Consider the following 16955-nt stretch of genomic DNA (forward strand, 5'->3'; position numbering starts at 1 on the left):
CTGATGTACATGGACTCAAGTCACTTTTTTGGAATTTATTAAATTCAATAGCATTCATGTAAAATATAAATAATAAAATAATGTAAAATGGGCATAATACTGTAAAATGAAATTGCGGTAAGGGCATCTTACTGTAAAATGAAATTGCGGTAAGGGCATCATACTGTAAAATTAAATTGCGGTATGGGCATCATACTGTAAAATTAAATTGCGGTAAATCGCAGAGCTAGCAATCGCAATAGCAATCGCAGAGCTAGGCATCTTACTGTAAAATTAAATTGCGGTAAGGGCATCATACCGTAAAACACATTTACAGGTAAGCTACTGTAAAGGGGAACTTACAGTAACTTACTGGCAATAGTGCTGCCAGTAAGTTACCGCAAAAATATGATAAAATGTCTAACAGTGTATATGTAGCCTTGTGTTTGTCAGTTTCATTGTCAGATCGTTGTTACTGGTTCTCTGGTGTCTCGCTGTCTGTGCAGTTTTGTCCATCCAGTTCTCCTGTTTTTACGGACTGTTTCCTGCTCTCTGTTGCCTGAGTTTTGGATTATTGCCTGGGCTGACGTTCACTGCTGTTTCCTTCAGCGGTCCCCGTCTACTAGGATCTGATTACAGCCCACTGCAGTCCCCTGCACTGCCAAGGACCTAACTGCTGACACCTGCGTCTGATCTGATTGCTCGTCAGCACAGCTGACGCTGATAGGCAATCAGACCAGAGCAGTACACACAGAATGAACAGGCGAACCTGTGAACCGTGGGGGAGGGGGAGGGGGAGGGGGGGAAGAGGAGGAGGAGGAGGAGGGGGGAGGGGGGAGGGGGGAGGGGGGAGGGGGGGGCGGTGGCGGTGGCTGAATGTATGTCTACCCTCTTTCCAAAATAGGATTTCTTTACTTCAGTGTGTGTCATATGTCAAAGTAAGATATTAATAGACTAAACATATATCATTATAATACACAATAACTTTGAAATGGAAGTTTAGGATAAAGGTTTGACTTATAACTGATTTCCTCAGGTAGGATGTCTGTCAGTCTGTCCATACATTTCTTATAAAATGGGTCAAGAAAGCTCATATCAAAATATGTGAGGTTGCCCATGTATAGATTCTGCTTGGTGTGCATTATCAGCTTCTATAAAAGCCAAGAGGGTAGACCAGAAGAGATGCAGAGAAGAGAAGAGAAGAGACCTCAGAAGTTCCATCAAGTGGTAAGAGCCTGTGCTGACTGTGACTGAAAGGAATTTAACATCATCACTTATGCATCTGTACTCAAAGTAATTGTGTTTTTTATTTATATTAATACGTTGTAATTTATTTTTATTATTATTTTTTTTATTTTTTTTTATCCACAGTTAAAAAAGTTAACATTTCATCTGGTCTCAAGGACAAAAGGCAAGTGAGTTTATGATTCAGTGTGTGGATTAGGGTAGAGGAAAACAGTTGTTATAGTCTGTATTATAGACGAAAACTCGTGAAGCATGCTGTTTTTAAAAACCTATGTAATTTATTTACAAAGAAATGTGTTTAAAATGTATTAGTAAGATGAATTTAAGGAAGGGGTCCCATTGACCATTTATTTTGGTGCCAAATATACCAACTATTGTATTCGCTTTTATTGTGTTGTATTGTATTATGTTTTTCTTCTACCACTTTTGAGTCTATGAGAGCCCATAGAACCCCTTGTGGGAAAGTTATACAAATTTGGCCCAAATGCAGAGAACATTTGACACATTTATGTGCAGACTCAGTCTGAGGAAACAGAAAAAGAAGCAGGAAAGGGCCAATTGATGATGCTATAATAGAGCAAAACATGAAATTGGTTCAAACTACAGAACTGATGGTCTGATTAAATTCAAACTTGGGATGCAGTGTTGCTATCATAATCCATCATGAGATTTGCATAAATATAAATCATTAGAAAAGTTAATATAATGAAACCAAATCTGTGACAGAAATTTCTTAATATTTGTCAGGAAATATTTGTCTGTTTCATACATACTCGTAGCAGGAGGATGCACTCAGGCAGAGAGACCACAAGTGAGACTCATAGTCGGCAGTGAAAATCTCTGTATTGTCCTGAAACTTCATATATGCCACAATTCATATTGTACTTTATGTGCCATCCCCTGACACCAGCATTTCAAATTTCATCACCAGAATGACATATTCAATTGACATTTTTTGCCATTAATGGGCCCCTTACCTGCTTCTTGCTTGCTATTTAAATGTTTATCTAGTATTGTTTTATGTGTCTGTATTCATGAGTAAGCCTACACTTAGGAATATGCCTCTTTCCTACCAATTCATGTGTTTTATATTTTGTGTGTCTTGCCTTTGTTGAATATTTATGAAATTTGTAATGGATAAGTTGATATTTTCTCTCTTTAGTAAGCCGCCACCATGAGTACAGACGCGGAGATGGAGATTTATGGCAAAGCTGCCATTTACCTTCGTAAGCCTGAGAGGGAGAGAATGGAGGCTCAGGCCAAACCGTTTGATGCCAAGACTGCCTGCTATGTGGTTGATCCCAAAGAGTTGTACCTCAAGGGAACAATCAAGAGCAAAGACGGTGGCAAAGTCACAGTTGTTTTGCTTGACACTAAGGAGGTACATTTGAATTTCCATTTTGATGTATATGCTCATTAAATTACTTATTACATTGTTTTCTTTTATATCTAATATCTAATTTATCAATTTATAGGAGAGAGTTGCTAAGGAAGAAGATGTCTACCCAATGAATCCTCCCAAGTATGACAAGATTGAGGACATGGCCATGATGACCCATCTCAATGAAGCCTCTGTGCTGTATAACCTCAAAGAGCGTTATGCTGCATGGATGATCTACGTAAGTTCTGAAACGATACGAAAAGCATTTAAGCAAATTTTTTCTGTGTTGTTGGAATCTGACCATGTCTCTGCTCATTTCAGACCTACTCTGGACTCTTCTGCGCAACTGTGAACCCCTACAAGTGGCTCCCAGTGTATGATGCAGAAGTGGTGGCTGCCTACAGAGGCAAAAAGCGTATGGAGGCCCCACCCCACATCTTCTCTGTCTCTGACAACGCATATCAGTTCATGCAGTGTGGTAAGACATTATGGAATTAAATTCTACAGAATTAATTAAGATGAAGTAGATGTTGCTGTTAATATAATAAATATTTAGCGGATATTTTACAAATTTCAATCAACAGATAGAGAAAACCAGTCTGTCCTGATTACGTAAGTATTTTCATTTAATTTCAGACCATGACAAAAATGTATAAACATAGATGGAAAATTTATGGAGATATTTACAAAATAGAATTTAAGATTGAACAAAGATTGAATATACTTTGAAAAGTCTACATGTCTTTCAAACTTCTGTCTTCTAATCTCTTATAAACCAGTGGAGAATCTGGTGCTGGAAAGACTGTGAACACGAAGCGTGTCATCCAGTACTTTGCCACAGTTGCAGTGTCAGGTGTCAAGAAAGAGTCCAGTAAAATAAAGGTATGAGATACAAAACTAAGTCATATATAATATTTTAAAAGGTGATGATTTACACTCATCTCACAAACTATATGATATGTCAATTTGTGAAATGCCTATAAACTGTGTTTAGTCATGAAATAGAAAAACAATTGAAAATAAATTAAAACCCTTCAAACATTACAGGGCTCTCTTGAGGACCAGATCATTGCTGCCAACCCTCTGCTTGAGGCTTATGGTAATGCCAAGACTGTGAGAAATGACAACTCCTCTCGTTTTGTAAGTTAACCACTGTTTATTTACAGTACAGATGGTCAGTTGTGTTCAATTTTACTGTACAGAGTTTTCTATAAAGAGATTATAATAATTATCTATGTATTATACTATTATGATTTAAACAGGGTAAATTCATCAGAATTCATTTCGGCGCCACTGGAAAACTGGCTAGTGCTGACATTGAGACATGTAGGTGGACATGATTTCATTGATCCATCCTGAACAGTTGTCTTTGTCTGTCACTCTTCAGATGATTGTGACTCAAGTACATTCTCTCAACAGATCTGCTGGAGAAGTCTAGAGTGTCATTCCAGCTTCCAGATGAGAGAGGCTACCACATCTTCTTCCAGATGATGACCAACCATAAGCCTGAGATTATTGGTAGGTGCACATATTTCATTAATTCAGTGTTTCAAATAATATTGTAAGATGCTCTTTCATAAATGCTGTGTATTTTACAGAAATGTCGCTCATCTCCACCAACCCCTATGACTTCCCCATGTGCAGTCAGGGTCAGATCACAGTGGCCAGCATTGATGATAAAGCTGAGCTGGATGCTACTGATGTGAGTCATTGCTATTTGAATATTGACTTGAATATTCTATTTAAATATGGCAAATCATATATTTTATTATTCTCTGTAATTTACAGGATGCTATTGACATTCTTGGTTTCTCAAGTGAGGAGAAAATGTGCATCTACAAGTTCACTGGAGCGGTGCTTCATCATGGTAACATGAAGTTCAAGCAGAAGCAGCGTGAGGAGCAGGCTGAGCCTGATGGCACAGAGGGTGAGACTTGTGTTATCCTGGGCTTTGAAATAGTAACCATTGCACCGACTTTGCTGACAACAGAAACTGTGTATAAAATGTTTAGTGTAAATATAAACTAGAAGTTGCATGCATATCAATAAATCTTAAAATGAAAGGAAAAGTACCTAGTGCCTGATTTATTATAATTTTACATAAAAGACTCTATAGAGCAAAGATATTTTAATTAAAAATGTATTTAACAGAGGCTGACAAAATCGCCTACCTTCTGGGTTTGAACTCTGCTGATATGCTGAAGGGTTTGTGCTACCCCAGAGTCAAGGTCGGAAATGAGTATGTGACCAAAGGCCAGACCGTACCACAGGTATAGTAACATTAATACATATGTGTTTAACCTAAAATTCTGGCTAATTATTGCAGAAACAGAATAAAATATCCATTCTATTCTACTTACAGGTGTACAACTCTGTTAGTGCCTTGGCCAAATCTATCTATGAGAGGATGTTCTTGTGGATGGTCATTCGTATCAACCAGATGTTGGACACAAAACAACAAAGAAATTTCTACATTGGCGTACTGGATATTGCTGGCTTTGAGATCTTTGATGTAAGAATGATTCTTTTATCTCTTTTTATGTCAAAATGAATGATATTCAGAAGGTAGTGAATGTTTCTGTCATTTTTTTTTGTCCTCCAGTACAACAGCATGGAGCAGCTGTGCATCAACTTCACCAATGAGAAACTGCAACAGTTTTTCAACCACACCATGTTTGTGCTGGAGCAAGAGGAGTACAAGAAGGAGGGCATTGTTTGGGAGTTCATTGACTTCGGCATGGACTTGGCTTCTTGCATTGAGCTCATTGAGAAGGTTATGAATGGTTTATGAATTTATTAATTTCCATTGATCCTATTCTCAAAATCTCCTACTTTTGATAATAAACAACATTCTTTTATAAACAGCCCATGGGTATCTTCTCCATCCTTGAAGAGGAGTGCATGTTCCCCAAGGCTTCAGACACTTCCTTCAAGAACAAGCTATATGATCAGCATCTTGGCAAGAACAAAGCTTTCGAGAAACCAAAGCCTGCCAAAGGCAAGGCTGAAGCCCACTTCTCCCTGGTTCACTACGCTGGAACTGTGGACTACAATATCACTGGCTGGTTGGACAAGAATAAGGATCCACTGAATGATTCTGTTCTGCAGCTGTACCAGAAGTCTTCTGTCAAACTGCTGGCTGCTCTCTACCCACCTGTTGTTGAGGGTAAAGAAAAAATCTATTTAACAAAACTTTGATTCAGTTTTGAACTTTCTTTCTTGTTTTTGCATTTATTTTGCAACTTCTAGTTTCCTTTGTATTTTTATCTCAATAGATACTACTAAAAAGGGAGGCAAGAAGAAGGGTGGCTCCATGCAGACTGTGTCCTCCCAGTTCAGGGTATGTATAGAGATGACATCACAGTAATATTGCTTCATTTTAGAAAAAAAAGAAATACAAAGCATGCCAACCTTTTTCTATTCTCCACAGGAGAACTTGGGCAAACTCATGACCAACTTGAGGAGCACTCACCCTCACTTTGTGCGTTGCCTGATTCCTAATGAGTCCAAGACTCCAGGTAAAGTATATATTTATATATATATATAAACGTACAGATATTTTGGTTCTCAATATATATGATGAAGTTAATTTACCAAGTTCATGGTGTAAACTGTTCGTTTTAGGTCTCATGGAGAACTTCCTGGTTATCCACCAGCTGAGGTGTAACGGTGTTCTGGAGGGCATCAGAATCTGCACAAAGGGCTTCCCCAGCAGAATCCAATATGGTGACTTTAAGCAGAGGTAAATGGGACCACATGAAAACAACATTTCCTAGGAGGCTCCTAATTAAAAGATATGAAGTATTTTGATAAATTTTCCACAGATACAAGGTGCTGAATGCCGGTGTTATCCCAGATGGACAGTTTATGGATAACAAGAAGGCCAGTGAGAAACTCCTGGGATCCATCGACATTAATCATGACGACTACAGATTTGGACATACAAAGGTTCACTATTTAGCTTTACAAATTAAAAAGATGCAGTGATCATGGTCATTTAGCTTATACAGTTTAAATCAATATATTTAGATTTACTGTTTTACATAAATTCAGGTGTTCTTCAAAGCTGGTCTTTTGGGTGTTCTTGAGGAGATGCGTGATGAGAAACTGGCTGCTCTGGTCACAATGACTCAGGCTCTCTGCCGTGGTTACCTGATGAGGAGGGAGTATGTGAAAATGATGGAGAGGAGGTGATTATTGTCATGAGTAAAGATGACATCAATGATAACTGTGCAAACTTAATGATGATTATGCCATTTAATGATGAATTATTCACAGGGAGGCGATTTACACCATCCAATACAACATCCGTTCATTCATGAATGTCAAACATTGGCCATGGATGAAGGTTTATTACAAGATTAAGCCTCTGCTTCAGAGTGCAGAGACTGAGAAGGAGCTGGCAAACATGAAAGAGGACTATGCAAAATGCAAAGAGGCTTTGGTTAAGGCTGAAGCCAAAAAGAAGGAGCTTGAAGAGAAGATGGTAGCACTGTTGCAAGAGAAAAATGATCTGCAGCTGCAAGTTGCATCTGTGAGTATATTTTATAATTAACTGAATTTTGGCTACATTAAAAATGAGCAAGGTTGTTTCCAATGAAATAGCAATCTATTTTACAAACAGGACTCTGAGAATCTCTCAGATGCTGAGGAGAGGTGTGAGGGTCTGATTAAAAGCAAAATCCAGCTTGAAGCTAAACTCAAGGAGACAACTGAGAGACTGGAGGATGAGGAAGAAATCAATGCTGAACTGACAGCCAAGAAGAGGAAACTGGAGGATGAGTGCTCTGAGCTGAAGAAAGACATTGATGACTTGGAGCTCACCTTGGCTAAAGTGGAGAAGGAGAAACATGCCACTGAGAATAAGGTTAGAGATTGAGTTGGTTTAAGATTAAATTTAATCTCTGTTTTATATATTGATATAGAATATGAATTGTAATATTTAAGCTTATTGGGAACAAAAAATCCTACAGGTCAAGAACTTGACTGAGGAAATGGCAGCTCAGGATGAGAGCATTGCCAAGGTTACGAAGGAGAAGAAAGCCCTCCAAGAGGCACATCAGCAGACACTGGATGATCTTCAGGCCGAGGAGGACAAAGTCAACACCCTGACCAAATCCAAGACAAAGCTTGAGCAGCAAGTTGATGATGTGAGTTGATTATGTAAATTAATTATATTAATTCATCAAATCAACTGTTTTCTGCTGTGAACATATTTTATATATCATTGTCCTGTAGCTTGAGGGTTCCCTTGAACAAGAGAAGAAGCTCCGCATGGACCTGGAGAGAACCAAGAGAAAGCTTGAAGGAGACCTGAAATTATCCCAAGAGTCCATCATGGACCTGGAGAATGACAAGCAGCAATCTGATGAGAAAATAAAAAAGTAATTAAAGCAGGAAATCTTTGAAAACTTTGAGTTTTTTTATTGTTGTGTTATGTTTTTTTTTTTTACAACTACTTATTGTTGAACAGGAAAGACTTTGAAATAAGTCAGCTGCTCAGCAAGATTGAAGATGAACAATCTCTAGGTGCTCAACTCCAGAAGAAAATCAAGGAGCTTCAGGTATTGTGAGATTTTTCAAACATTACATCATTATCATTAAATACAGATAACCAAAAATCTAATTAACTACTTACCACCATAGGCCCGCATTGAGGAACTGGAGGAAGAGATCGAGGCTGAGCGCGCTGCTCGTGCCAAGGTTGAGAAGCAGAGAGCTGATCTCTCCAGGGAACTTGAGGAGATCAGTGAGAGGCTTGAGGAGGCTGGAGGAGCCACTGCTGCTCAGATCGAGATGAATAAGAAGCGTGAAGCTGAATTCCAGAAGCTGCGTCGTGATCTTGAAGAGTCCACCCTCCAGCATGAAGCTACTGCTGCTGCCCTCCGCAAGAAGCAGGCAGACAGTGTGGCCGAGCTGGGAGAGCAAATCGACAACCTGCAGCGTGTCAAGCAGAAGCTTGAGAAAGAGAAGAGTGAATTCAAAATGGAGATTGATGATCTTTCCAGCAACATGGAAGCTGTTTCCAAAGGAAAAGTAGGAAATTTTATGTTTAAAGAATACATAACATGTTGAAGTTTTTCAATTATCTAATGACTTTTGCATTTGCAGGCTAATCTTGAGAAGATGTGCCGCACACTTGAGGACCAACTTAGTGAAATAAAATCCAAGAATGATGAGAACATTCGCCAGTTAAATGACCTCAGTGCTCAAAGAGCAAGACTTCAAACTGAAAATGGTAACTAATGAAAATCATGAATAAATGAATAGTATTCCAACAGTAACTGAGTGTGGTGTATTAAGATTATATATAGCACTGAATTTCTGACAGTCTTATCAGAAGAAAACACACTTATTTACATTCTGCTTTCAAGGAGTTTGTTTTGATAGTAACTGATAGAGACAGCACAATCTGACACAGTGAATCTAAATCTATACAGGTGAGTTTGGCCGTCAGCTGGAGGAGAAGGAGGCTCTGGTTTCTCAGCTCACCAGAGGCAAACAAGCTTTCACTCAGCAAATTGAGGAGCTTAAGAGGCTTATTGAAGAGGAGGTTAAGGTAATACAGCATAATCAATTCATGAATTACTTTACTGTAGAGACAATAATACAATAATATTATGTGACTTTGTCCCTTAGGCTAAAAACGCACTGGCCCATGCTGTGCAATCAGCCCGTCATGACTGCGACCTGCTCCGTGAGCAGTTTGAGGAAGAGCAGGAGGCAAAGGCTGAGCTGCAGCGGGGAATGTCAAAGGCCAACAGTGAAGTTGCTCAGTGGAGAACCAAATATGAAACTGATGCCATCCAGCGCACGGAGGAGCTTGAAGAGTCCAAGTATGTATATTATTGTATAATACTCCTAACTCTCACAGCTATTTTATAGATTAGAATTCAAAATAATGTGTATTACTTAACAGGAAGAAGCTGGCTCAGCGTCTGCAAGAGGCAGAGGAACAAGTTGAGGCCGTGAACTCCAAATGTGCATCTCTGGAGAAGACCAAACAGAGACTCCAGGGTGAGGTGGAGGACCTCATGATCGATGTGGAGAGAGCCAATGGTTTGGCTGCCAACCTTGACAAGAAGCAGAGGAACTTCGACAAGGTAAACAGTTTTAGTCATATTATATTCTCTTTGTAAAGTATTGCTGGAATGGGCTTTGTTCAACATTTTTTAAACAAACTCTATCCTAAAATATCTCCACCAAAGGTCCTGGCAGAATGGAAGCAGAAATATGAGGAAGGTCAGGCCGAGCTGGAAGGTGCCCAGAAAGAGGCTCGTTCACTCAGCACTGAACTGTTCAAGATGAAGAACTCCTATGAGGAGAGCCTGGATCAGCTGGAGACCCTCAAGAGAGAGAACAAGAATCTGCAGCGTAAGAATGAAACCGTTAAATTAGAAAAAAAAACTTAAAGGGATTGTTCACTCAAAATGAAAATTCTTTTACTAATTACTGACCCTCATGTCGTTCCAAACCCGTGAGACTTTTGTTCAAATTCGGAACACAAATTAAGATCTTTTTTATGAAATCTGAGAGCTCAATTCATATGGATTAGTTTTATGATCTCTTTATAACCTTTTTGAAGCGTCAAAGAATCAATTGTGTAGCTGTCTATGGAGGGACAGAAAGCTTTCAAATTTTATCAAAAAGATCTTCATTTGTGTTCCAAAGATGAACAAAAGTCTTACGGGTTTGTAATGACATGATGGTGAGTAATTAATTAATGATAATATTTTCATTTTTGGGTGAACTATCCCTTTAAATGTTCTAATTCTCAGTGAGCATTAAAAAGTAAGCACATATTATTAATGAATGTACATTATGATACATATTATATGTTTTTCTCTCTATAGAGGAGATTTCAGATCTGACAGAGCAGTTAGGTGAGACTGGTAAGAGCATCCATGAGCTGGAAAAGGCCAAGAAGACAGTGGAGACTGAGAAGGCAGAGATTCAGACGGCCCTGGAAGAGGCTGAAGTGAGTATCTGGAGATCAATATGGAATTCTTGCTAGAACCACCATACAGTGTGGTATTCATCAATACACTGTGTGTATTTTCCTTCTTATATTTAAATGTTGTTTTATTTTTCATAGGGTACACTGGAGCATGAGGAGTCCAAGATTCTTCGAGTCCAGCTTGAGCTAAACCAGATCAAGGGAGAGATTGACAGGAAGCTTGCAGAGAAGGATGAGGAGATGGAGCAGATCAAGAGGAATAGCCAGAGAGTCATTGAATCCATGCAGGGGACTCTGGACTCTGAAGTCAGGAGCAGGAATGATGCCCTGAGAATCAAGAAGAAGATGGAGGGAGACCTTAATGAGATGGAGATTCAGCTGAGTCACGCCAATCGCCAGGCTGCTGAGGCCCAGAAACAGCTCAGGAACGTTCAGGGACAACTCAAGGTATGCATAGGAATTCTTCTTTTTGACTTTGGGATGTATTCATTTTTTTTATTTTTTATATAATCTAACATATGGTAAGTACAGCCTAGCAGAAATCACATCGAAAGCTCATTCTACAGCTATTGTTATGTTCAGGATGCCCAACTGCACCTTGATGATGCCCAGAGAGGACAGGAAGACATGAAGGAGCAGGTGGCCATGGTGGAGCGCAGAAACACTCTGATGCAGTCTGAGATTGAGGAGCTGAGAGCTGCTCTGGAGCAGACAGAGAGAGGCCGCAAAGTGGCTGAACAAGAGCTGGTGGATATCAGTGAGCGTGTTGGGCTGCTGCACTCTCAGGTAAGGGCATATTGTTTCCCTGAAATTAAGGGAATTGAGAGCATCATTCAAAATGTTCAAACTGTTGCTTTCCATTTTGTAGAACACAAGTCTCATGAACACCAAGAAGAAGCTTGAGGCTGACCTTGTTCAGGTCCAGAGTGAAGTTGATGACACTGTACAGGAAGCCAGAAATGCAGAGGAGAAGGCCAAGAAGGCCATCACTGATGTGAGAAAGAGTAGCTGCCAAACGTTTCATAAGACGCTTACGTAAATTTTACGTAAAAAAATGACTAATGACTTTCTGTATTAATGCAAAAGGCTGCAATGATGGCAGAAGAGCTGAAGAAGGAGCAGGACACCAGTTCTCACCTTGAGAGGATGAAGAAGAATCTGGAGGTCACAGTGAAGGACCTGCAGCACCGCCTGGATGAGGCTGAGAATCTGGCCATGAAAGGAGGAAAGAAACAACTCCAGAAGTTGGAGTCCAGAGTAAGCCTCTTTATAGTTATGATATGGGCAAGGTGAAGTATGTTATATTACGATTGGTTTGAATAAAAATATGTTCTTTAGGTCCGTGAGCTTGAGGCTGAAGTTGAAGCTGAGCAGAGACGTGGAGCTGATGCTGTTAAAGGTGTCCGCAAATATGAGAGGAGAGTGAAAGAGCTCACTTATCAGGTATGACCATATTCCTCACAAGTTTGTTCAGACAAAAGAGTCTGTATAATAGTGTATGTACTGACAATGCCTATTTTTAGTAAAGGATCAATGCTTAATTTTGTAAACATGTATTTTTTTGAAGACTGAAGAGGACAAGAAGAACATCACCAGACTCCAGGATTTGGTTGACAAACTGCAGCTGAAGGTCAAAGTCTACAAGAGGCAGTCTGAAGAGGCGGTATGTAAAATATAATAGAACATTTTGACACTGTAATTATTTATATTGGAATTCTAATTTGATGAAACGTGATACATGAACCATATATATATATATATATATATATATATATATATATATATAAAAAACTTTAGGAGGAGCAAGGCAATGTTCACCTGTCCAAGTTGAGGAAGGTGCAGCATGAGCTTGAGGAGGCTGAGGAGCGTGCTGACATTTCTGAGTCTCAGGTCAACAAGCTCAGAGCCAAGAGCCGTGATTCTGGAAAGGTTAGACTAAGTTGATGAGTTTTTTTTTTTTTTTCATTATTTATTCAACTTGTTTATCCAAATACATGAACTACCTCTTAGAAGTAGTAGTGGAACTATAATAATTGCATTTTGCTGATGTTACATATCCTATATGACATTTGCACATCTGTATTCTCTTCATTATGTAAAGTGAAGAACATTTTTGTTAATAGGACTAATATTTAACTCTTCCTTCTTTCCCAGGCCAAAGAAGAATGAATCTTTAACACTTGAAAGGAGAATTTGCTGAAGTCATATAATATGAATGTGTATTGTAAAAGTACCTTTCTTAATAAACTTGTTTATTTCAGCAAATAATTAGCCTTTGTGTGATTTTTCAACAAGATACACTATTACAACACTAATATCTGATCTGTATGATTACATTAAACCTTATTATTTGCATCACAAGAGTGCTGAGTATCAAGTAGGGGTGCACGATTCAGAAAATGTCACGATTCGATTCGATAGCGATTTTTAGGCTCAAGATTCGATTCAAAATCGATTCTCGATTCAAAAAAACGATTCACAGTATGTAAATGTTAGGGGTGGGAATCTTTAGTCACCTCACGATCCGATCCAATTCCAGAATGATTCTTTATCTAGTCCTCCCCCCTCCCCTCCAGGTAGGCAGCCCGGAGTCATGGCGACGAGACGCAGTGTCTCGTTCCCTGGGCCCGTATTTATAAAACTTCTCAGAAATGCTCTTAAGAATAGTCTTAAGCTTTGACTTAAGTGTCAAAAAATTCTTAGTAAAAAGTAGGACTTCTCTAAGAGTAGGAGACTTTTATAAAGAAGCTAAAAGCAACTTTCAGTAAAGCCTTAGACTGATTCTTAAGTGTTGACTGAAGTGGGACTTAAGTGCTGCAAACTATGGACTACAACGATGTCAACCCAAAATGGCCCTCAAACACTGAATCAGCCAATAGTGAGCCTGCAAGGATGAGGTCACTGCAGCATGACACCAATCATTTAATGTAATCAGGGCCGGCCCTGACCAATTTGCAAGATTTTACCTGGTGCCCCATGCATCACAGCCTATTTCAACCTGTCATTGTGTTCATGGTTATTTAGCCTATATATATACACATGTATATATATTACATTCAAGTCATGTCCCCATTACTTTTATAGCGCGTTTTACAATACAGATTTAATGTGAACTTTGCTATTTTTAATAAACCTGTAGCCTAAATAAATAGGCCTATCATTATTCATTTTGGCAAATACATTTTAAAAATGCCATATATCCCCCTCAAAACTGCACAACTGTAGAGTAAAACATTAATTTAAAAAAGTGATAAAAAAATGCGTCTTAAAAACTGACATGACTGTTACAAAATGTAACACAGTCTGGGGCCTCTGGAGAACTCAGAACAACTGCTAACATTAAGTTTAAGGTAAAAATAACTGCCATTAAATTATAGTATCTTACTCCTATGCAATTAGATAAACTGTTAATTCACTACATCACTTTACCTCTGTCTTTATCCCCTTTTATCCTCTTCTCTTCTTTTTGGCATGGTATCTATCACAGACTATAATGCTAATTTATAACGTGTCATGTAAATTCGGCCATCCGACACAATCAGGAAACTTTCACCGTGTCTAGACCTGGCGCGAGCTGCCAGGCTCGTTTCTACAGGAGAACCTGAGTGTGTTAAGTGCCCTCAAACAAAAGCAGTGCTGTCTACATTGGATGCGGCGTCGCGCACGCTTGCTGGGCGGGGGAAGATTGATGTGCCGGACTTTTTTTGCTTTATTTGGTAGTATTTCGAACTGATGGTTTTAAAATAGTATTATTAAAAAATAACTTAAAAAAAAAATGTAAAAAATAAATAAAAAATTCACTCGTTCACTCCTTTTGGCGCCCCTATAAATGAGTGACACTCGCACATATAAACTTCCATGCATATACACCTATAAACACTCGCACATACATATAAACTTCCATGCATATACACCTATAAACACTCGCGCATACATACAAAATAAAACGTGGATGTGTGCTTTAGTTGTGTATGTATATGCGAGTGATTTCATATGTGGATGTGCGTGAACTTTTCAGTGCAAACGGAAGGCATTTCAGTGTAAGGGGAAGTCATTTGTGCGTACACGGAATTAACCTGCCTTTTTGATAGTTTGTTTTCCAATTTGAAATGAAATAAGCATAAACGAGAAAACGGCCCCTTTATTCGTTTTTTTCGTTAAAAAAAAAGCCTAAAGCCTCTTATGTTGTTGATTTATATTTCAAACAAGAATTCGACATTTGCTCTCAATGTTTTTCTTACAAAAAAACCTCATCATTTTGCAGGACAATTGTCTATTACACAGATAGAAGGGTGCCAATAATTCTGTGGTGATATACAACACGCTTTAAGAAAAGTTTATTTCCAGCACTGTAAAGTGTTTTTAGATATTAGCCTACATATAGATTACATATACCAAAGATTTTACATATAAACTGGGTCAGCATACTGTTAATTACAGTTAGTACCATGGGAAGTATAGGGGTGCTGATGTGACCCTTGGAGTGGAGCCCATGAAGAAATATGGTTGGGGATAAAAGTTCACACAAACAAAACCAAAAAACTGTGGTGTTTAGCCTATAGGCATACATATTACGTGTGTTTGTTTTTATTTATGCAGTATTATAAAATACCCATATTATAACAAATAAATAAAATATATTTGGAAATTGCCCTTTAAAACGAAGGCTCAGTTTGTGGTTCACAATTATTTGATTAAAAACAACAAAAACAATAAAACAAAGACAAAAGTCACTTATATTAAACACTTTTTTTATTGATTTTTTTGTTAACAGAAGTTCTCTTACGAGAGGTTCTCTCGTATTGCGTAAGTTGCTTACGCATCGGGAAAAGTCTTCTTTCTTCGAGATCTGAAGCCAAAAATTATCCTTAATTTTGTATTCATTGTCAACGCAGTGCGGCAGCCGGCAGACTGCCGGCAGGCTGTATAAGCGTGCTCATTGGCTGCCCGGCGGCAACTGCTTAAGCCTATCAGTGAGCACTCTGAAACGTGGCCTCCAATGAGCACCCTCCACACCCTTCTAACCGTCAGAATGGGTGTGGCCAGCATGTATATAACCAGTGCTCACAGGCTAAATATCTGATTTTCTTGTCTTCAGCGAAGCTCTTCGCATCGCTGGATCTTGAGAGCCGCCGCCGTTGAAACCAGCGACCAGCAAGCCGAGGACAGCGCCTGAAGAAGCCGGCCGCCCTCGCCGCCTTCAGCCTTCCGTGCCTGCTACGCTATCCGGCGTCATATCCTTTACTGCTGTGTGTTCGCCTACTGCGACACACGTTTTCTCTCTCTCTAAAAGAGCACGGGGCGTTTTTCTAAAAATGCCCCGTTTTTCCTGCGGCTCGTGCCGCGCCCCGCTCAGCAACGGAGACCGCCACCTCATCTGCGCTCTCTGCCTGGCCCGCGAGCACGCCGCCACCGCACTCTCCACGGGCGGCTGCCCTGAGTGCGAGGAACTTTCAATGTCGACCCTGCGGGCTCGACTTGAAGTTTTTGACCAAGATGTCGCTCCGCCTGTCCCTGCTGGGCCGCGCAAGAAGAAGCGCCGCTCACAGCGACCACCGGAGACCGACGAGGCGCTTAGAAGCCCGCGCCCGCCCCTCCGTTTCGAGCTCTCGAGCCCGCGATCAGCAGCGATCAGAGCCCGGAGGCCATTCTGCCCCTGGCTGTACACGCGAAAGCGTGGGAAGCTATTCCAGGCGCGTCAGAATGGGTGCTGAGCACAGTAAAACAGGGCTATACTCTGCAGTTTGCTCGCCGCCCTCCGCGCTTTCAAGCGCGTATCGAGACCAGAGTGAATGGGGAAGTAGCACATCGACTTCGAGCAGAAATAGCTACACTTCTCTGCAAAAGGGCTATAGAACCGGTTTCCCCTTCTATGAGCGAGTCGGGCTTTTACAGCTGTTATTTCCTCGTTCCCAAGAAGGACGGAGCTGTCAGACCAATTTTGGATCTGAGACGTTTGAACAAGGCTCTTATGAGAAGACCGTTCAAAATGCTCACAACCAGACAAATTCTCGCGCAGATTCGCCCGAGGGACTGGTTTATATCTCTCGATCTAAAAGACGCGTACTTTCAGATCCAGATAATACCCCGTCACAGGCCATTCTTGAGATTCGCCTTCGGCGGTCAGGTATATCAGTACACCGTCCTGCCGTTCGGCCTGTCATTGGCACCCCGTACATTTACGAAGTGCATGGACACGGCTCTCGCTCCCCTGAGGGGTCGGGGAATGCGAATTCTGAACTACTTGGACGATTGGCTGATTCCAGCACAGTCAGAGGCCGAACTCATCGCCCACAGAACAGTGCTTCTAAGCCACTTGGACAGCCTGGGGCTTACGGTCAACTGGACCAAGAGCTCGCTAGTGCCCAGTCAATCAACCTCTTTTCTGGGTTT

General features: G+C 40.2%; 1 protein-coding gene across 1 annotated transcript; it reads left to right on the forward strand.

The window, feature by feature from the left end:
* Positions 1–1177: 1177 nt before the first annotated feature.
* LOC307158938 (myosin heavy chain, fast skeletal muscle-like) lies at positions 1178–12819 on the forward strand. The gene is made up of 41 exons (XM_079871960.1): positions 1178–1216; positions 1360–1394; positions 2391–2605; positions 2700–2843; positions 2927–3083; positions 3190–3217; positions 3385–3487; positions 3653–3745; positions 3868–3931; positions 4025–4123; positions 4204–4307; positions 4394–4532; positions 4757–4875; positions 4968–5117; positions 5208–5378; positions 5471–5771; positions 5881–5945; positions 6036–6123; positions 6230–6347; positions 6430–6553; positions 6659–6795; positions 6884–7139; positions 7230–7472; positions 7579–7755; positions 7844–7989; positions 8079–8169; positions 8252–8641; positions 8717–8843; positions 9046–9164; positions 9245–9441; positions 9525–9708; positions 9814–9979; positions 10459–10583; positions 10701–11009; positions 11145–11348; positions 11431–11556; positions 11649–11819; positions 11901–12005; positions 12130–12225; positions 12360–12491; positions 12717–12819. The coding sequence occupies exons 3-41, from the start codon at positions 2399–2401 to the stop codon at positions 12729–12731; spliced, it is 5790 nt and encodes a 1929-aa protein (XP_079728086.1). The 5' UTR covers positions 1178–1216; positions 1360–1394; positions 2391–2398; the 3' UTR covers positions 12732–12819.
* Positions 12820–16955: the final 4136 nt, after the last annotated feature.

This window comes from Squalius cephalus (assembly GCF_949319135.1).
Source record: "Squalius cephalus genome assembly, chromosome: 5".
NCBI classification, from domain to species: domain Eukaryota; kingdom Metazoa; phylum Chordata; class Actinopteri; order Cypriniformes; family Leuciscidae; genus Squalius; species Squalius cephalus.